The 22,233-nt window shown below is 35.6% G+C and overlaps 2 protein-coding genes across 8 annotated transcripts in view; one reads left to right on the top strand and one right to left on the bottom strand.

Moving 5' to 3' along the window:
* The window catches only part of Cyt-c1 (Cytochrome c1), a 31,941-nt gene extending 21,173 nt beyond the window's left edge, over positions 1-10,768 (bottom strand). The window contains exons 1-3 of the mRNA XM_069831757.1: positions 10,620-10,768; positions 10,234-10,287; positions 9,964-10,112 (exon numbers count right to left, since the gene is read on the bottom strand). Coding sequence (XP_069687858.1) covers positions 9,964-10,112; positions 10,234-10,287; positions 10,620-10,691 — 275 coding nt within the window. The 5' untranslated portion in view covers positions 10,692-10,768. The remainder of the gene's footprint in view (positions 1-9,963; positions 10,113-10,233; positions 10,288-10,619) is intronic.
* Positions 10,769-10,877: 109 nt separating this feature from the next.
* tral (trailer hitch) overlaps positions 10,878-22,233 on the top strand; it is a 42,843-nt gene continuing 31,487 nt past the window's right edge. For 3 of the 7 annotated variants that reach the window (XM_069831750.1, XM_069831753.1, XM_069831749.1), the window contains exons 1-3: positions 10,897-11,117; positions 11,404-11,567; positions 20,358-20,628. In XM_069831750.1, the coding sequence (XP_069687851.1) occupies positions 10,997-11,117; positions 11,404-11,567; positions 20,358-20,628 (556 nt within the window). In that variant the 5' untranslated portion in view covers positions 10,897-10,996. Of the gene's footprint in view, positions 11,118-11,403; positions 11,568-20,357; positions 20,629-22,233 lie in introns of all 7 variants that reach the window. The other 4 variants (XM_069831754.1, XM_069831752.1, XM_069831755.1 and 1 more) reach the window with 3 other exon arrangements.

The raw sequence follows: 22,233 nt of genomic DNA, 5'->3' as shown, positions 1-22,233 counted from the left end.
TCCAATATTTTTCAAAGATATTATCATGACCAGCCACTAAGCACAGATTTTGAGGTGTTCTGAATCCATTTCTTGGTTTGAGTTGCACAATGGGCAATTAGGGGACTGATATATTCCAATTCTATGCAGGTGTTTGGCCAAACAATCATGGCCTGTTGCCAATCTAAATGCAGCTACAGACGATTTTCGTGGTAAATCGGGAATTAACTGTGGATTATGATGCAGAGAGTTCCATTTTCCCCTTGGGATTGTGTTATCAAATTTTGTTTGTTGAAGTCTAAGTATGTAGATTTAATAAATCTTTTCACAGAGTAATATGTAGATTTAGTAACAGGTCTGTAAGTAGCAGTGCTGCCCTTCTTTGCTACAGCATCCACATTCTCGTTTCCCAGGATTCCACAATGGGATGGTATCCATTGGAATACAATTCTTTTATTGAGTGATATTAATTGAGACATTTTATTTATTTCTGCTGTTTGAAATGAAGGTGTGTGTTTTCACTCCAATATGAAATGTTACAAATGTTGTTGTTGTTTTCTAATGCCAGGCGTTTGACAATGAAGTCATTTGACCTCTTGCACTCCAATATTTTTCAAAGATATTATCATGACCAGCCAATGAAGCACAGATTTTGAGGTGTTTCGAATCCATTTCTTGGTTTGAGTTGCACAATGGGCAGTTAGGGGACTGATATATTCCAATTCTATGCAGGTGTTTAGCCAAACAATCATGGCCTGTTGCCAATCTAAATGCAGCTACAGACGATTTTCGTGATAAATCGGGAATTAACTGTGGATTTTGATGCAGAGAGTTCCATTTTTTCCCTTGAGATTGTATTATCAAATTTTGTTTGTTGAAGTCTAAGTATGTGGATTTAATAAATCTTTTCACAGAGTAACACGTAGATTTAGTAACAGGTCTGTAAGTAGCAGTGCTGCCCTTCTTTGCTAAAGCATCCGCATTCTCGTTTCCCAGGATTCCACAATGGGATGGTATCCATTGGAATACAATTTTTTTATTGAGTGTTATTAATTGAGAGAGCATTTTAGTTATTTCTGCTGTTTGAGATGAAGGTGTGTGTCTAGAGACTATTGATGTTATAAATGTAGATGAGGTGAATTGACTTCTCTTGAAAGTCCTAAATTCATACATGAAAGGAAATGATAATGTGAAGTAATAAGTCATCAATATGACAATCAAATGAAACTGCAAAGCATGTTTTGTAACAATAGAATCTGCAAATGTTTTGTGCATAACTACTGCTTTCAGTTTAAAATGTAATGAGTGCCTAAAGCTAATCAGAACATAAATAGTATGTAATAATAATAATAATAATAATAATAATAATAATAATAATAATAATAATAGTATTATTAAAGTCTCTTAAAACACAGTACTATATCAAGAATCACTCCAATGTTCGTTGGACTTTCTGGAGTCTCTTTTCTTCAGGTATTCCATTTTCACAGGTTCTAACCAATCTTTAATTATCTTCCACACATGTAAGTCTCATTCCATTCTTATTTTTATTATCCAGTTCCTCATAATGACACTTCCTGGTCTTATCAACAGTAACAATATTCATATTTGCTAAATCAATTTCTATCCTTAATTGATAAAGTATCATTACTTGGTTTCTCATCATTATCATCATCCTCCTCCTATCGTGTCCTCCTTTCAAAAGGTCGATTCCAAATATAACTCCAGTTGAGGCATACTTGTTTCTTGAAAGCAAACTTTTATACACCACTGGTGTGCTTTTTTCTACTATATATATATATATATATATATATGTATATATATACTAGCCGTACCCGTGTGCTCCGCTGCACCCGTTAGAAATAAATATAAAGTAATTACATAATTAAATTAGGCCATTTGATCCAGGGAACATTCGGGTTTGATAGAAGGATAAATCGTTTATTATGTTACTTAATTTAAATTGTATTAAAAAAAAATTAAAATGCGATCATTTTGATCTAGAGACCACTCATTTGGTCATAAAAATTATTTTAGGAAATACAGGAAACGAATGCCTATCAAGTTTTCTGTGCATAAGAAGCTATTTTAATCTTATCTGTCCTCGATTCACTCAGAAGTTACTGTAATAACATTATAGCATTATGTCCATCTAGAGAAACTACACTTTCCAATGGTGAATTTATAATTAATTATACAAATCGGTTAATTTACTTCTGATATTACTTCATACAAACACAGAAACATTCTCTGTAGGCTATGTTTTATAGCTTTCGACTGTTTTTGTCCAAGGCCCCTTATAGACGAAGTCATATGTTTTTTATTTCATTACACTGCCTTAGATGGCGTTGTTATTGTTTATCTCATTAAATATCAGTCCTATCAAAATTTTGCATGGAATAAAACTTATCGGAAATTATTTTTAAAGAAACTTTTGTTAGGTAATATTTTTCATGAAAATTAATAATAAGGGAGATATTTCGATTTATTTAATTCAAGCTCCCTTATAACCCCCCTTTTAAATAAAATATTTTGAATGTCATATAGCCTAAATTCTAAGTTACAACGAACTTAATTTATATTCCAATTTTTCATATAAATCGGTTCAGCCATTATCACGTGAAAAGGTAACAAACATCCAGACAGACAGACATACAAACAAATATTTCAAAAAAGCGATTTTCTGTTTCAGGGCGGTTAATTATATATGTTAGGACCAATTATTTTTGGAAAATCGAAAATTACCAGAAAAATTTCGGCTACAGATTTATTATTAGTATATATATATTATCAGTCTTATTTAAGCTTTACTTGTTTTTTGCTGCATATGGCATAATCAATAACGTATTATCCCCTGAAGAGACGAGAAGAAAACATATGTAGACTGTAACAGTTCTCTTAGAACTATATTCTGTCAGGATTAGGGTCACCAGATGTCCTCTTTTGTCCGAACATATCCTCCTTTTTAGACCTTTGTCCTCATTTTCGTAACTTGTATGCCTGATATTTTGAAATTATTTGCTTTGACACCTTTTCAAGTAATTTGCCTATAGGTGGCAACAGCATCGATGGAATATACTCTTTGCCAACGGTCCCTTTGCTCCTCCTTGTTATGGTCGTTGTTCAGAGGTAGCTATACCTGTTTTTTTAAAGATGGGACATGACAGTAGCATTGTGATCAGAAAAACAACTGAATGTTACATAGAGTGGTAGGTCTGTCGCTATGGTAACAACGGTTGAGTTGCCAAAGTTACAGTTCCCACGTGGCGAGTGTTAATCGCTCTCTTGGCGACATTTGTTGTGCACATGATGTTAGCACTGATAAGTTTCGTCTTTGATTCTCTATCGATTTTTGTATTTTTTTTTTTACCTTCGCGTCAGTTGTCAATTAATGTTTTAATGTCAGTCATCTAATATCAATTGTTAGTTTCCATCGGCTGACAGCATATTGGCAACATGGTGCTCTAGTTCCAAGGTTGGCCGCTTAACTGTCTTGTCCCATCTTTAAAAAAGATAGGTATAGGTGCGAATGTAAACTTAAATAGATATTTTCTGTTCTCTTTAATAATTTTATTATAGTTCCCATGACTTCTATATGTAGCTAACTGTAAAACCATTATTAAGTTTTTTATAATAAATTATTTTGTAATAAAATAAATATTAACATACTTTTAATATGGTATAAGCCTAAATCTGGGCTAAAGCAGGGAGATGCACTATCACCTTTACTTTTTAACTTCGTTCTAGAATATGCCATCAAGAAAGTTCAGGATAACACAGAGGGTTTGGAATTGAACGGCTTACATCAGCTTCTTGTCTATGCAGATGACGTGAATATGTTAGGAGAAAATCCTCAAACGATTAGGGAAAATGCGGAAATTCTACTTGAAGCAAGTAAAGAGATAAGTTTGGAAGTAAATCCGGAAAAGACTAAGTATATGATTATGTCTCGTGATCAGAATATTGTACGAAATGGAACTATAAAAGTTGGAGATTTATCCTTCGAAGAGGTGGAAAAATTCATATATCTTGGAGCAACAGTAACAAATATAAATGATACTCGGGAGGAAATTAAATGCAGAATAAATATGGCAAATGTGTGTTATTATTCGGTTGAGAAGCTTTTGTCATCTAGTCTGCTGTCAAAAAATCTGAAAGTTAGAATTTATAAAACAGTCATATTACCGGTTGTATGTTCTCACTTTGAGAGAGGAACAGAGATTGAGGGTTTTTGAGAATAAGGTTCTTAGGAAAATATTTGGGGCTAAGAGGGATGAAGTTACAGGAGAATGGAGAAAGTTACACAACGCAGAGCTGCACGCATTATATCCTTCACCTGACATAATTAGGAACAATAAATCCAGACGTTTGAGATGGGCAGGGCATGTAGCACGTATGGGCGAATCCAGAAATGCATATAGTGTTAGTTGGGAGGCCAGAGGGGAAAAGACCTCTGGGGAGGCCGAGACGTAGATGGGAAGATAATATTAAAATGGATTTGAGGGAGGTGGGATATGATGATAGAGACTGGATTAATCTTGCTCAGGATAGGGACCAATGGCAGGCTTATGTGAGGGCGGCAATGAACCTCCGGGTTGCTTAAAAGCCAGTAAGTAAGTAAGTATAAGCCTAAATCTGTACTGTAAATATTTTGTAATAAAATAGATACTGACGTAATTTAACGGTATAATATAGGCCTAAGCCTAAATCTGACTACATAATATTTTCTGTCCTCTTTTTTTAGAACAATGTCCTTGTTTTTTAAGCTATGTCCCCTTTTTATTGATGTGAATGTGGTCAGCCTAGTCAGAATGATGATGACAGTAAGTTTTACTTATGTACTTATTTTGTCTTTTAAAGTATTTTACCATGTGATATGATCTGAATGTCACCGTACACACTGTACTCTTGTAGCCTTAATTACTCGTTGAATTACCACTTTTCATAAAATACATCAATTATTTGTACTGATACATACACCTATAGGCAGTTAAAGCTCATAACCTAATCTGCAGTGTCTTGTATAGCTGTAGTCAACTTTCCTTTTCCTAAAACTGATAACAGACAGGTGGTATTAATCACCACATATTTACTCTACTGTAAGTTCTGTATATGTACAGTAAAGCTTGAATGCAGCACTGCCTAATATGGAAGTATATTTCTCATAATGTATGATAATAAGTCATGTTCTCTTACCACTAATCTGAAGTACAGGGACATCATTTTATTTTTACTTCAATTTTTATTGTACCTGAGTTTTTTAATGTACTTCACTCCCACCCCTTCTACTAATGAAGTTCCAACTGTCTTCTGGACAGAACCAAGGCCGCATATAGTAGACAGTACTGAATTAGTATAGTACGTTCCAAAAATATGTTCACGTTTTCCAGTGACGAAAGAGCTTTCAATATTGAATCATATTTTCACAGAGGTACTATCGTCCGTTTGCCTACGTTGCATCTCGATTTCCCCCACCTGCTTCTGTTCGCCCCTCTGTAAAGGCTAGTGGCTGGGCTGTCTTAGCTCTTTTCAGAAAACATTTTAATTTCTGTTAGGAATTGGACATCTACGTAATATTATACAATTGTTTAAAATAACTTAAACAAAAGGGCCTTGTTAAGTAATTAACTGTCATGTGATTTTCCCCCTTTCTACGACCCTGCGACAAAACCACTTGGACGGACAGTAGATAGCATGTCTGAGTAATTTTATCTTTTCGGATCAGGCAGAAGTGAAGATTGAATTTACAGTATGTAAGGTACTCTTTTATAGAGTAGGTACAGAATTATTTCAACATGAGTTAAGCCTACTAGTACGAAGGAGGAATCTGGTAATTGGGATTAGGTACAATAGTCTATAATATGCACAAAAGAACTGAAGCCTGTATCGAAATGAACGGCCACCATTTTCAAAAATGTGTTTAAATATCCATATTATGATCATTTTTCAATTTAACTTCATTCTCTGTATTGTACGCTAATGTGCTGTAGACAGTATAATATACACTGCATAATGAATATGTCCGAATGGATAACTCAGTTCATGGGTAAAAACACTTATTGTTAATACTGTACTGTAGTTTGATTAAACAAAAACCTAATGAAAATGATCAAACTCAAAATGGCGATATTTCCTAATTTACGTAAATGGATGAACTACTTTTCTTCCCTCCCATACCTAGTAAAGTGATTTGATTGTATTTTACCGCAGTATCATCGAACTTCAGTCGTGGAAGGGAGTAGCAAATGGTATTTCCGGTTCTCAACTGTTAATCCAAAGGTATAGCCAGGTTAATATTAAAAATGTTAGTAAAAATAAAATGATGTCCCTGTACTTTCACAGTAGGCCTACCAGGTAAATCCATGATTACAGTAAAACTTAATGTATACGTTTTTATGGGGGTATGAAGAAAAAACATATAACTGAAATGGCATTTAATTACATCTGAAATATCATTAATGATTAATAACATGTGATTATTAAAAAAAAAAAGTCAGTTACAAACACACTTACTCTTTCTTCTACTTATTTGAATTCAAAAACCAGTCAGCAACCTTCTCGTCATATCCAGTGATGTATTTCTAAACAGAAAAGTGCCATGGCTCTGAGATTTCTTTAGTACCAGCAGTAGTTGTTTTCATCATCGGTCTTAATCATAATCACCACCACCACCATCATCATCATGATTTCTGCAGGAATACTTACAGAATGTCAGACGAAAATACATGGGTTCGAATCTAGACAAAGAGATTGCTAGGTCTGCAGAGTAGACCTCATTATGTAATTGTTTAAATATGGATGAAATATGACTTTCTATAAATGCAAAATTTGATTGCAATATGAAAACCAGAAAACTGCGCTGGCGCCACCTAGCTTCGAAAAATAGTACCGTGGTGCTCCCAGACCTAAAATACACCCCTGGTTATAGGTTGAGTCTACTGTCAAAATATTTTCAGTTTGGAGGGATGTTAGGATTTATTTAATGCTCTATTTATGTTATGAGCAGACATCGGATTCTAGGGCAAATGCCTATTTTGTTTCTTTAGGAGAAAAGTAAAAATAATTATTAATATTTGTGTTTCATGGAAATTGAAAGGTATTCAAAGAGTTTTATAGTGCCCTAAAATGCCCTAAAACGGTTATTAGAGCCTAATTTGTTAATATTCGCCTAAAAATGCCTAACTCACTGTAAAGTTTCGCATTTTACTCTTACTTTTTATAATTTATACATGCATTCACTGCGAAATTTAAGGCATTTAAAAAGTGGAAAGTTTGCTTCACACCGGCCATGAAACCATTGATAAAGGAAACAAAATGTTTTGAATCTCACGACACTCTCAATAGATTTCACCGAATTTAACATGTTTGGAGGCATAAATGCCGACAAAGAACCAACCTTAGTTTTGAAGCAGGCAACAATCACATGTGCTGCTACCGATTCAGAGATATACTATACTATAAAAATGACTGTTTTCGGTCTGAAACCGATTAGCTGTACTGCCCTTCAGAGTGCCATAAAATCACAATTTTTGGAGAAAGAGTGTTTTTGAAACATTTATGAAAAGTCGTAAAACTGCGAATTAGTAGGGTAAACCGTTACAAAATATTTAAAAGAATGGCCCTCCTAGTGTTAACACTACCAGGAAATGCAACAATAAGTGGAACTTTGTATTTTTGTCCAATTGAATCTCAATAACAACGGTTCATTTGAATGCTCATTAACAGTTGCTCTTTCCCTCACCTTATTTGTGTTGAGAAGTTTTGAGCGGTAGGACGTTTTCCTGCGAAGTTTAACGCGATAATGCCGAAAAATATAAGTGCAAAATCTACATTGATCCGGCAATGGCTAACAGAATATTCAGAATTCACTTATGATGCAAAAATAATATTCTGCAAGATTTGTAGCAAACAGGTATGTAACAATAGTTGAAATATATAAATTCTATTAATTTTAATGAGTAGGCCTATAATATTTATACATTGACTGAGCTATCCTGAGGTATAATTCTTTTTAAGACCACTACACTTTAACCTTTTAAATTCCGATAGTTAAAGTATTTGCAGGTCATTAAAATTTTGATTGTTCGAACCCACTAACTTTGTGATAGAAATACGGCAATACAACAATTATGATTTTATTTTAATTCAGTTTACTTTACATTTTTAGATTTCGCAAGAAAAGAAGTGCCACCTAAAGCAGCATGTGCAAGGAGCGGCTCATAAGGCTAAAGCTCAGCAGAAAAATCAACTGCAACAAACTTTACTAACACAGCCTACTTCATCCAATCTCAGCAGAAATAAGTATGATACCTTGATGTGCCTAAAATGCCTATTTTCATTAAAATAGAGCCTAATTTTACAAATTTTGAGCTGATTTTAGGCGCCTAAAACTGCAATTTTTAGTGCCTAAAAATCCGATGTCTAGTTATGAGATACGGTATAAAACAATTGACAGAAACGGCCTCTGCGAGTTCGTGTTTTCTCGTCTTTTGCGCACTTTTAATTCGCAATATCTTTTCTGATTTTGACAACAATCATTAATAAGAATAATATTTTTAATTACGTGAATGACAATATTTTTTTTTTCTTTTATTGTGACATTTTATGATTACAACTTTGACAATTGCGCGTCTTTAATTAAACCAAAATGATTCACCAATAATTAGTGATGAAAGAGTAGTATGGCGTTAGTCGTTGTCAATCAATGTTCTAATGCAAACCCAGACCTGTTGATCGGAAATTCCAGTTCTGATACTGCAAATGAGAATGAATGTGATGTACAGCTAGAGGTAAGGGAGTGCTTTTATGACCTGTCTTGATAATATAATTTCAATCTTGAGTGGTTTTTAACACAGATGCATATTATATTCGCCAGTTTTTTTTTTTAATAAAATTTTTGGTGTCCATATTATATATTCGAGTAAATACGGTATTTTCGCGTTCTTAGATTTTCACGGCAAATCTAACCTCGTGTAAAATTTAGTTAAAACATAAATGAATATTTGCACTTCCTGTGGTTTAAAATACGGTCGTATAAGTGTGAAAAACATATAACTGAAATAAAATAACATGGAAAACATATGAATTTTCCCGAGACTTCAGAAAAACAAGTATAAGTGTGAAAAACGTAAAAATGAAGTTTTACTGTACATTGTTGGAAAAAATTCGTGAAAAGTGTTCAGTGCTCTTACCAGAGAAGGCGCACATATTCTGACTTGAAAAATTGGAGATATTTTAACTGGAATAAATTAAAGAAAGTCAATATGAAAATAATATGAGTTGAAATATCTAATATGAGACAGGAATTATGTTGTTGGAAACATCTTTTTTCTGTGATGGTACTTGTTGGTTAAGTTCCATATATTTATGTAAAGTATTTATTCCAGATTTTTACAATAGATTAGCGGTATTTTAACGACACTGTATCAATTGCATGATTATCTACTGTCGGTGAAATTGGAAATAGCGAGATGGCATTTGGCAAAATGGAAATTTTCCTTGGGTATAAGACATTGTTTTAAAGTTAGGAAACACCTCAGAAAAAACAGAGTGCAGTATCGGAGCACTCTAATCCATTTTTAGTTGCATTATTATTATGAACAGTAAAAAGTATAAAAACCAGCAACGTGGTGTAGAATATACCTATATAGCCCATATTATTTTAAGACAAGCTATGAGAATGAAGTCTATTGAAAGGACACTTACAGTATTACATTTGTACCGTAGTGATACACATTCTCTGTTAGAAAGTACCTCCACAAAATATATCTTTGTATTACTACACTGGCATCATGTATTACCAGTTAGGTTTTATCGATGGATATTACCAGTATTATCGGTGGAACATCTTTATTCAAATTTATTTGTTACCGGTACCTTATTCTTAATATAGTAAAAGTGTAAATACAGAATTTACTCAAATGGTATAAAAAAATATAAATATGTCAGATTTCGTTTTACTCAACTTGTTCTAGTTAGGCGTACCTGCTATGGTCAAGGGAAGCAAAGAAACCACCATGGCTCCACGGATTTTTAGGTGGATGTAGTTCAAGATCTGAAGCCTTGACTGATTGATCAAGAGCAAACAGAAGTGCTCCTGTTCCTCCAGTTACAATTCCAAGTGTTGCAAATAACTGCAAAGAGTAAATTTCATAAATAATTTAGGCTACTATCAATTTTAACTGAATGTTATTACGAAATATGAAAATCAATATACATAATTATACCGAATTAAAAAAATATATAGGTACTAACCGTTTTACGCCCTTTAGTCCATGCACTGAAACTTGCTGTAGATAAATTGCTAACCTGTAACATATAATTATAAGCTTCAATACAATGCCAAGTATCATTGTTCCATCTCATCCTATGGCAGTATAAATACTGGTTATCTTATAAAATTTTACCTGTGTAACTTAGTGTTTGCAACGTTACATATAAGTACTCCTGCTCCTGTGTAATAATGAAAAGCCAACTAAAATGTTAAACCATTCAATAGGTAGGCCTACCCAATGCGGAAAAAAAGGTACCAAATATCTGGACATTACGATACTATTACTATTATAGTAAGAGGGAAGTGGAAAGTCGAGAAGTACAACATGTGTGACACATGTATCATAATAATTAAATAATCGGCATACCTGATGCCGTACAGCACCATGATTCGTTTTTAAAAGACCAGCTCCACAAATCCTTCCAACAGTAGCCGCCATTATGGGCAGAAGGTACTAATAAGTAAGTCATAAAAGTAAATCGATTCATAACACGTTTACGTACAAGTGTAAGACACTATAAATATTGCGTAATGTGAATTTAAAAATACGTGTTTACATTCTTTAATTGTATTTTAATGATTTATAAAAGCAGAAATATCAATACGCCATCTATTCTTCCCTCTGACGTCACAAGTTGTCCTGTATACGCCATTTGTGTGAGCATAGTTTTGGATTGCTGTGCAGATGGTGAAGTGATTCCGAGAATATCAGAAGAATCCGGTGTGATATAAGACTGAATTAAGATGAGTGCGGGAATGCCCGAACTCGGGAGTAAGATAAGTTTAATATCGAAAGCGGATATACGTTATGAAGGGCGATTATTTACAGTGGATCCTCAGGAATGTACAATTGCTTTAGCAAACGGTAAGTAAAAAAATAAATAATAAAACGTACATATCGTTGGTTTCCAGTATTATATTAAAGTATGGTTGTAGAAGTGAAAACTTAATATAAAGTAAAGAAATTAATGCGTTGCTTAAGTTAAGGGAAGTATGTTCTGGACATTGCTGTTATTTTAAGTCTTTTTGTATCTAGTTCTATGTCCTAATGTCACTTGTTTGACAGTTCCTTTTCATTCAGTTGTCAGTATTTGTAATATTCGTAAATATTTCAGAGTAAGATTATATTTTCATTATTCTTAATGTTTCAGTTCGTTCCTTTGGTACGGAGGATCGTGAGTCGCAGTATCCAATTGCTCCACAGAATCAGATTTATGATTACATTCTGTTCAGAGGATCTGATATTAAAGACATCAGAATAGTGAATAATGGGGGACCCTTATCTAATGTACCGAATGATCCAGCAATTGTGCAGGTAGGCTGCAATTTTAGATTGGACCAAAAAGCTTTTTGAACTGAATTGAAATGTCGAAACAAAAATCATGTTTACTAGTGTAACATGTTGTGGAATGATCTGTCTTTAAGCAGATTGACAGCGCAAGTTTAGACAAATAAGTGCGTAAAGTATGCAAATTAAATTTAAATTGTTGGTTGAATTGCTGTGTTTCGGAAAACTTCCTCTCGATTTTTGACAGATGTCGCAAGTTGGTAAGACTGTTGTGTACTATACGTGTTTGTGATAAAGGTAGCAAACATTTTATTTATATAGTATTAGGATTGAACTATTCACACTAAACCTTTTATTAAATGTTTTACTGAGCTGCGACTGTTAGCTATGAATTCTTTTTGTAACCTTTTGTTATATTTTCGCTCGAGTACTTAATGGGTGTAAATTGGGGAAACCCGTTTAGTAGTGACAATTCTATTAAACTTCAATACAGGAGAAGTGTATACTATGTTATTTTACTACTATGGAAAATAATTGTATTTCTTTTTATTATGCACAAACCATATACATACATGTGTTTTATTTCGTATATTTATGCTGGCGTCTGAACTTGTCGTAATTTTTCCGATTTAAGAGGTTGGCGATCCTAATCATTGATGTGTAGCGCTCAACAACGGTAAATTGCGTAACTTCCCTTGTTTTCCTTCCTGCTATGTTGAATACTTTCTAATACCGTAATTATTTTGTTTTTAAATTTGTCTTACTCTTGATGCCAGTTGTTAGCATTGCTTTATGCAGCTTTTAAGGTTGCAAATGTAAATAAATTATGTGCAGTTTTTTTTGTGTACTTTTGTAATGAAGTTAGTCAAATGCTGACAGTAGAGTTCGTTATGGAGGGGAAGTATGATGCTGTTGTCATGGCAACCATCGCTACCAACTGAGCATGGTTTTTCGAGATGTGAATAAATAAGTTTATCATATTCAGTAAGTTAAAAACTGCACGGACATAGAAAAGTAACGCGCTAAAATTCAGGTATACCTGTTGCTACTACCTTATTGTCACCCAATAGTAATGCACATTTGACACCTCGTAAAATAACAGACGCAGTAGATTTTAGGAGTTCCTGAAACTTACTGATCACCTGGAGACACTCGGATATATGCGTAAAGCCCCCGGTTCTAATGACTCTGGGGAAAATCGGGAATTCAATAAAATCCTTGCATTGCCGCTCTTCTCTCTTCATATTTAGTTGGTCAGGGTGCGAATTAATGGGGTGAAGGGGGGATTCCCCCCGGTTGGAAAGTTATCCCCCTCTCATCAATTCATATTAACATCCTTGCCAGGGATAACTTCTGTTTCCCCTCACAATATATAATTGTTTTGATAGTACTTATATGTGCTTTATAAAGTGTAAAGTAAGCAAAGAAAATAATATTGCTGTATTATCATCGGCAAGGTGACCACAATAACTTAGGAATTACACATCTTATCTTAAGCCTGCTCATGGATATAATAATAATAATTTTTATTATTATTATTATTATTATTATTATCATTATCATTATCATTATCATTATCAAGATGCAAGACAAGCAACTCAGTGTGACCAAGCATTTAGTCGTATTGAATGAGGATAATAATATTGTGTATGTTATCCTCCGTCTAGGATTCTTCCCCCCCCCCCCCCCGTCATCAGAAATAGGCAGTGAATTGTCACACATTCGAAAACTAAAAGTTCTCGCTTCCTTCCTTACTTTTGCTGCTAGTACTCATTTCTTTGAGAGAAGTCAGTTGACTTTATTGGAAGTTCTTAGTTTCGTTGTTTGTATATTAAACTTTTGACTCCTTGTCAGAAGTTTATAAAAAAGAATTTAAGGACGTTCTGATGGTACAATGTGAATTGGTAGGCCACTAAATACTCTTTTGAGGGCAAGCGTAGCAGTACTGTAGTATAGCAGGTGATGACCATACTGTTGAGGTAGACGAGGATAAAATTCGGTAAGCGGAGTTTTGGAGAAGATCGTAACATTGATGGGACATGGATTTTTGGTGAGATTGAGCAGGTTACGCAAGATACAATTACAGTTCGAGTAGAAAACAGTGATGCCGCATCTTTATCGAAAGGGTTATAGAAAAGTGAAGAGTGACAGTGTAATATATTCATATTGTTGGAAAAGTTACTAAGGATTTCGATTGTGAACATAACACTGTAATTTGTTGAATGTTGTGGATTCTGTTAATGGTACTTAAATTCATATTATCAAGTGTAAGTGGCGTGAAAGATTACCTTGCAGGTTACCATTTGCGAAGTAAATATTCTTCAAAGCAGTGCATGTGTGAATTTTTTTTAACATAGCTGGGTTGTTGTACTGTTTCATTAATGCTAACTGTTACTCCACAGGTGTGGACTAGTAAAGTTTATAGTTTTAGTGTAAAACTGATCTTTGTGCAGGGACAGTCTGGGAAATTACCGAATTTTCTTAATGTATGTATGTTCACTGATGAGCATTGGACTTAGAGTATCGTGTGCCGATCTCTGTTGACGTACCTGTGCTAGCTGTGGTGACAGGAGAGAGGGGAAATGGGAGTGACTAACAAATTGGGCCAGGTGGGGGGGGGGGTGATGCGACGAAGTAGAAAGGAAAAAATTCTGGTTACAGATATAGTTATTTCAGCAATTAGTTTCATATACTGGGTCATGGGCAGGAGAAGTAGGAGTGCTGTTGTGAAAATCTCGAATATTGAAATGTTTGATTCTGTGACTCTGATTGAAGCTAGTCGAAGATATGATGCTAGAACGGAAGCTGTAAGAAGTTAGGACTGAGGGGTAATTGGAATATCTGGGGAGAGGTGAAGCGAAGCTTGCTTGACAAAGGGGCAGTTATAGCAGGTAGGAGAATTATGAGACTGAAAGCGGATTGGGGAAGTTCTCGACTATTGGGGGCTCTTCAGACAAATGACCCTTGACCCTACTTTCAGCTATCGAGTTCGCAGACTTGGCCTGCGACTCCAATCATTGAAAGAGGGGGTGTTAGTGTTCCACTGAAAGAGGGAGGGTTAATGTTGCCCTCTACTAATGACAGCTGCCGAGAACTACCTTCATTTATCGAGCTTGCAGACTTGGCCCGAGATTCCGACCTCTGAATGGAGGACTAGGGTTGAACAAGCTGAAGTGAGTGTGGAGAGTTGAAATTAGGAATACTGCAAAGGTGAAGAGTCGAGGCGAAGAAGGGAAGTTGCGAGTTGTCGGAAGATGAGGGGACTCTGACTTGAATGGCTTTTCCTACGTTTTTTTATACGGCCAATTACGGCAGTGCACACCATGTGATTAGTGATGTCATGTTGGATAGAGAGGGACGAGGCTTCCATAATCGCTCCCTGGGCAAATCGCAATATAGCAAACGCAAAGCTCTGCCCACGACTCCCTTCTACTTTTCCCCTAAAAGCTCACCAGACACTCTAGCGGGAAAGAGTGGAAATAGGGGTTTTGGGTGGGGTGACATCTATTGGAAGAAAGCGAAACAAAAACAGTGAATGCAGCATCTAAGAAGCAAAAGAAGAACTTCGTCCTGTCTCCCTCCTCTCTCTTTCTCCAGCCTCTCCTCTCTTCCTCGCGCTATATATCTCCCTCTTTTCCTATTTTTTTTTTTCCTTATGACTTTGCCGAGGGTAGTATTCGATTCGTCGATCTTCCTAAAGAAACAAACGCAGGCACAGTTTGTGGTCATGCCTTAGACTTCTCGGCTGTCGAGACAAGTTGGAATTGGAAGGGAAAATGGATATATTTATGTTCAAGGAGACTGCTATAACATATTGCAGAAATGCAGTGTGTGATGTTGTATATCATTCTTGCACCAAAATGAAGCTGATTAACGTAGCTAAGTGCGGGTGTGGCATAACTGTTAACGCGTGCTGGTAAAGCTTCATTGTGCCTGTGTCCAGCTTCGAGTACAGATGGTACCATGTGTTATGATTAAATTTGATTGTTGTGTTGTGTCTAATGCACATTAAATTTGATTGTTGTGTTGTGTCGAATTGAAATTAAATTAAATTTGAAATATGCGAGGCAGTAGGCAGTGATCCACCGAAGCAGGGGCAGACAGTAGAGTTAGAGAGCAGGCGAGGGTGGAGATAACTTCCCCTATTGGTGTTCGCTATATTGTGATTTATCTGCCCCCCCCCCCCCACCTCATTTATTAAAGCTGAAACAACTTGGTCTGAGGGTGGCACTGCTGAGTGCTGTCATTCAGCAGAGAAAGTGTAGCAAGACCAGATGGCAAGGGCTCCTAACCACCCTTTCAAGTAAAGAGGTGGGATTATATAGCTGGCTGCTCCATACTTGAACCAAAGTTTACAAAATTTGAGATAGATTCGCAAGGAGCACAAGAGCTTGAATGTATGCTGTCCGAATCAATTAAAGGCCTTACTGTCATCTTTGAATCTTTCCTTCACATTGTTCTCAAAAGAGATAAGTGTAAAGGCTAGAAAGTCTGTCGATCCTCAGCAGTTACAGAAGAAATGATGCGGATTGCTTGTGATTTGCAATACTAGTTACATTGTGCCAGGATAGGAGGAGTTTTGTGATCTGGTTGCAAGACTTAAGTCTTCTGGTAAGTCTTGAATTTTCCTGAAATTCACATGCCATGCAATTACTTCATAGGTTAGACATAGGGTAAATAATAGCTATACAGGGTGAAAGGGGTGTAACTGCATTACTTTGAACTAGTAATAGATATCAGTAAAACTACTATAAGACAAACTGATCTGAAATCCTGACTCAAGTAGCTTAGTGGTAGTGTTGCTCCCTGTCTTTCATGAACCTACCTCGCATCACTCAGCACATTAAAGAGGTCTGAAGCTCTCATCAAAGGAAAAGACTACACCAAAGAAATAGGTGTTGCCACATTTCATAACTTCAGATCTTCAAAGTTATCCTCAACAATTCTTAAAATGAAATGAATTGCTTTATCACTAATTATCATGTATTTTATTATTATATACAGATGCGCACACACACACACACACACACACACACACACACACACACACACACATACTAACATACTACGGATTAATAAATGATATGAAAAGCGTAAGATTTAGCAAGTTGTCCCATGGACCCTCAGTAGGTACGGTAGTATCTCAATTTGTGAACTAGAGAGATTGTAGTCAGGTTTGAGGAGGAGGTCGTTCAGGGGAGGAAATGATTGCAGACAAGGAAGTGGAATCGAAGTTTCGTTCACATATTTTCTGGGGTTTCAGATCCATTTGTTGTATAGAAGTAGATAAGTTAGAATAACAGTTTCTCTAATGGAAAAAAGAGTTACTGATGGAAGTTGTAAAGTATGGAGTTGTTCCACGAAAGAATTAAAAGAATTACAGTTCTTGCATAGGCCTATTACTAATGATTCACTAAAAGTAACATCATATCAATAAACATACTGTGTCATAACATGAGACTGTCATTTGTCTTTGTATTTCTTTCCTCGAACTAATTTGTTTGTCACCAATCATAATGTCTTATTTTAAGATAGGTTATACAACAAAGATTCGTAGTACTGTAATATTTCTGTGAATTTCTTAATCATGCAGTGTTACTTATTTTAATTCATTTCTTTTGATAAAGAAAAAATTACTAATTATCATAATGTTCTTGTGTGATCTCCACATAGGCTTCACAATAGTTTCCCAGATTAGCTAACAGATTCCACTAATAATCTTCACCTGCCAGAGTATAAGTACATTCTAAGATCATAATCTGCACATAGTATCGTTCAGTAGTCTTATGGTGTCAGTTGTAAGTTGATTTCTGTATGTTACGAAATTACAAACTGTGCAAAATTATTAAAATGTGTCAAAGGAGACGAAATTGTTTCTTGTGAAGGAAATAGAAACTGTTAGACCACATATATATCAAAATATTATCTCACCATAATGAAATGTATTTAAATAACATTTATACATGTACTCCTTTCATTGGTAGAGAATAGAGAATATTTGACAATTCACTGGTAAGTTACAAGTACTAGTACTTTTGTGCAACACGGTCTTGAAACTTCACTTGTAATTTGTAAGTGTGTAGTAGTAAAATACAACTGTAGAAAATTCTTTTGTGGAACAGAAACTCTAGTATTTGTACTACAGTAAAGTCCCTCGTATTCGGCACTCAAATAACCGACAATACCAAAACAATGGCACTTTTTGCTAGGCCAAAAAAAAAAATATATTTATGCGAAAGGGAAGAGTTTGATGAAGATGTTAGTAGTTTTCATGGATCGCACATGCCACATATTGTTTACTCTTTACATTGTTCACGCGTAAAAACATAGACAGAAAGTCCCATTTTGTCCCTGGAGTAGATTGGGTAGCATTGGTAAGTTGTCACTTGGACCTTGCAAAATGTCCAGAGAAGATATCTTTAAATTTACCACTTGAACTCTCCTGTTTCCGAGGGGTGTTGGATGAGTCTAAATAAGAAAGTGTGAAATTCCGTTACGCTGTAGTGGGTAAAAGTTTTGACATTCGAGTAATACATAGTATATATAAACAAGCAGGCATTAGAAATATGTTAAAGAGGTTCAAATCATCGAGCGCTACATCATCGTCTTCATAGTTGTGACATTGGCTATACACTGCTCTTCACGTCACATGACCACCATTTAAAATTATAATTGATTAAATGGCGATCTTACTCGTGTTAATTGTGTAAGCATGTGTGGCTTACAGCTGTTTCGGTGCTTCTTCACACCATCCTCAGAGCTTAGTAGATCTCGGCGTCATCTTGAACTTCACTTCCTGTTGTGTGGGTGCATTTGATTCTTGAAAAGTGTTGAAATGTGGTGTCAAATAGCGTGTGTGTTCTGAAATTTATCTGTGTGTTGAGAATTTGATCAGGGTGTCTTTTAGCGTGTCTGTGTATTTCATATTGTTCTAGTGTGTTGAGTTTTTGGTTTTTGGGTTGTATGTGTAGGATTTCCATGTCTGTATTTATGTTATTGTATGTGTGGTTAGCATTAGTTATGTGTTCGGCATATGTAGATGTATTGTGTCCTTTGGTTATTGCTTTAATGTGTTCTTTGTATCGAGTTTGGAATGATCTGCCTGTCTGTCCAATGTAGAAACTGTCGCAATTATTGCATGTGAGCTTGTATACGCCTGTGTGGTTGTATTTGTTTGTTTGTGTTGTTTGTGTGTTGAGATGTCTTTGTAGTGTGTTTTCTGTTCTGTATGCTATGTTGTATTTCTGTTTTCTGAATGAGGATGCGATCTTGTGTTTTTGTTTTCGTATGTTAGTGTGATGTATTTCTTGTGTTTGTTGAGTTTTTGCTTTGTCTTCCTTATGATGTCTATTATGTTTGGGTTGTAACCAATGCTTACACAATTAACACGAGTAAGATCGCCATTTAATCAATTATTTATATTCGTGTTAAAAGTAGTGTATGAAAGATTCAACATGCATTTAAAATTGTCGTAGGCTTACAAAAACGTTAAGTATTTTTATGCTATTATGTATAATTATGAACTGATGAATGTACATTACCGTATTCAGTACTAAAAATAAACATTGTAACTTATGTATTTCAAAACTTTATTTTTAAATACGAAAATTACTAAATTTCAACATGGAAAAAAATGTTTGTGAAGTACAGTGTGTTTTTACATAACATATAATAGTAATATGCATTACAAGAGCGGTATATTGAAGTTTTCATGTTCGAGGAAAAGTTTGAAAAAGCGAAACATAGTTGAGCTTTTTTAATTTCCGAGAATTGAAAGAAAACATACCGCTCGTGTATCGTACATTATTTTGTGCGAAGATTGTTTATTACATACCTACCTGAAAGAGGAATTTCTAATTAGTTGCAATGGAATCTTCATTTTGGTTTCTGTTCGATGACTGCAAATTTGCAAAACAAAAATATCTATCTTCAACATTGTTGCTTTAAAATGTTTGGAGTGTTTACTATACTCCAGCAGGTCTTGATATACGTCTCTTTTTTTTTTTCCCCCCAGTCTGTGATGAGTCTGGAATCTTGTTGATTTTTTCACGGCTTCCTTAATGTTACTTGCATCACGAATGCAGTAACTTTAGTGGAGTTGTAGAGTTTACTTAATTTTTGCAATTATTTAAAAACAATAATAAAATTAACAGTGCAATTTAGGTGAAATTGCAGTGGCAAGTTTCCAATTTATAATTATTACTATATTGAACATCTCTAAAAATAATATGTTAAAAGCCTAAAGCAGTAAAATCAATAAGTCACTTAAGTGGTAAGAAGAGGAAAATTGTTGTGTGTTAGGTTGGGAATACTGAATGTGGAATTTTAGACTTTCTGCAGATTGGTTTTGTGCAGAAACCAAGCAAATACGCACGATCTTGCACAAATGTATTTTCAAATTATCTGGCAAAATCAGTTACCTGGCACTGGCTTTGTCCCACAGTTACCGAATATGAGGAATATACATGCTACCCATCTATTGTAAATTGACCAGTGTTGATTCTACGAACTAGCAGAGTGCACCATCCCCTCCACAAATATTTTGATCCCTTCAATGGCCTGTGCTCTATAATCACCTAAAATGTCTTGTATATGACAGTGGCGACATCATCTCTTGCAGTCATGTAATATTGAATGCATAGTGCTAGAGAATTTACTTGTAAGATACTAGACCATACTTTTGTGGAATAAGCCTATGAGTGTAATTCCCTAATCCTGATATTATTTGAGTAGGTGGGAATTTTGAAAGAAATATTTTACATATATGAATAATTTGCATGTTGTTTCTTGCTTTAAAGCTGTAATTATTTCTTTCAGCTGTCTGTGCCACCAAGCATTAGTTCATCTGCGTATCATCATCAGACTGGAGGTTTTTCACATCCAGTACTGGGACCCATGGGTCCTGGATTGACTCAGTACACAGGTGCATACAGTGCGATGGGGGCTATGACTGGTCTTCCTAGTGCTGTTGCTCCAGGATTGAACTTGCACAGAGATCCTCGTTCCTTATCAAAACATCAAAGTGAGTTGGTTAATCCAGTCCAGGTGCAGGACCATGGAACCAGCAAAGACCAAGGTGCGAGAAATGGTAACTGTTTTTGCTATCTGCCTGGGTATGCCTTGGATTACAAGAAAAGAATGTGCCACATGCTATGCATGGTTTCTGCTTGTTCAGAGCTTCGCAGTGAGTTGGAAATACAAATCCATATCCCACGAACCAATTTGTTTTTGTCTAATTAGCATGCTGCATGTATCTGTTGGGCAAGGTATAAAGCTGTAGAATTGTAACATGTTTTTGGAATTATATTTTGTAACAAAATAAGTTTGAAAATTACTATTTTTATGTTAGTATATTTATTTATTATTTATTTATTTAACCCACTCAACAATGTAATTATAGAGTAGATAAAATGAAAATAACAGTAGGAATACATATAATAATGGTATTTAAACTTAAACAGTTACAATCCAATACTTTTTTTTTTTACTGGCTTTTAAGGAACCCGTAGGTTCATTGCCGCCCTCACATAAGCCCGCCATCGGTCCCTATCCTGTGCAAGATTAATCCAGTCTCTGCCATCATATCCTACCTCCCTCAAATCCATTTTAATATTATCTTCCCATCTACATCTCGGCCTCCCCAAAGGTCTTTTTCCCTCCGGCCTCCCAACTAACACTCTATATGCATTTCTGGATTCGCCCATACGTGCTACATGCCCTGCCCATCTCAAACGTCTGGATTTAATGTTCCTAATTATGTCAGGTGAAGTATACAATGTGTGCAGCTCTGCGTTGTGTAACTTTCTCCATTCTCCTGTAACTTCATCCCTCTTAGCCCCAAATAATACAATCCAATCCAATCCAATCCAATCCAATACTACTCAACAAAAATGTATTTCAAATCAACAATGTAATTTTATTCTTCCAACAATAACTATTCACTCTCTACAATTTAACTTCACTCCCGTCAACAATGGGATTTGCTCTCCGCACAGCAACACAGCGTTCGTTATTGCACTCCACAATGACAATTTACTTGGACTATTACGAACAACAATGAACTGCTAATCTTAACTAATATTTACAAAGCACTATTTACAAATCAGAACTGTCAGTTCTCAGTTTACAGTTCTTCTAGCTCAGTCACTCGAGTTCACAGTATCTCGAACCACAGACCTTCAAAAAACAGTCCACTGTACTCGAACTCAGGTCCCTCCAACTGCGGTCCACTGCACTCGAACTCAGGCCTTCGGATGCTGACACAGTTGTGGATGCACACTCGAGTCGAACTCCGGTACACAAGACTGGCTTGCTTGCTCTGGCTTACTCACTGAATGGCTGAATAAACTGAAAAACTGCTCAAGTTTGCTCGCGTTTCTTCTTTTATAGCAAAATCATAGTTACGAGAAATTTCTACGGGTGTCCTCTCGAGTTATCTGGATATCTCCACTTCGGATGGACTTCTCTGGAAGATTTGGGAGGGTCCATCCCCCCTTCATTCCGCAAGTAGCAGCTGCGCACGCACCCTCCCCTCGCCGTGTTGATGTAATACACCCCCTCTGCCCTTCAGCATGCAGATGCTCCCCGTACCAGTGTTTCGTCTTCCACGCGCCCTTTCGGACGCGTGTTCGAACCCTGTTGCAGCTGTCACAATATTAAGCAAATATTACATGTAAATCTCGGTAAACAAAAA

This window comes from Periplaneta americana, chromosome 7 (assembly GCF_040183065.1).
Source record: "Periplaneta americana isolate PAMFEO1 chromosome 7, P.americana_PAMFEO1_priV1, whole genome shotgun sequence".
Classification (NCBI taxonomy): Eukaryota; Metazoa; Arthropoda; class Insecta; order Blattodea; family Blattidae; genus Periplaneta; species Periplaneta americana.
Note: the sequence above shows the minus strand (reverse complement) of the source record. Positions and strands in the feature narration are given on the sequence as shown.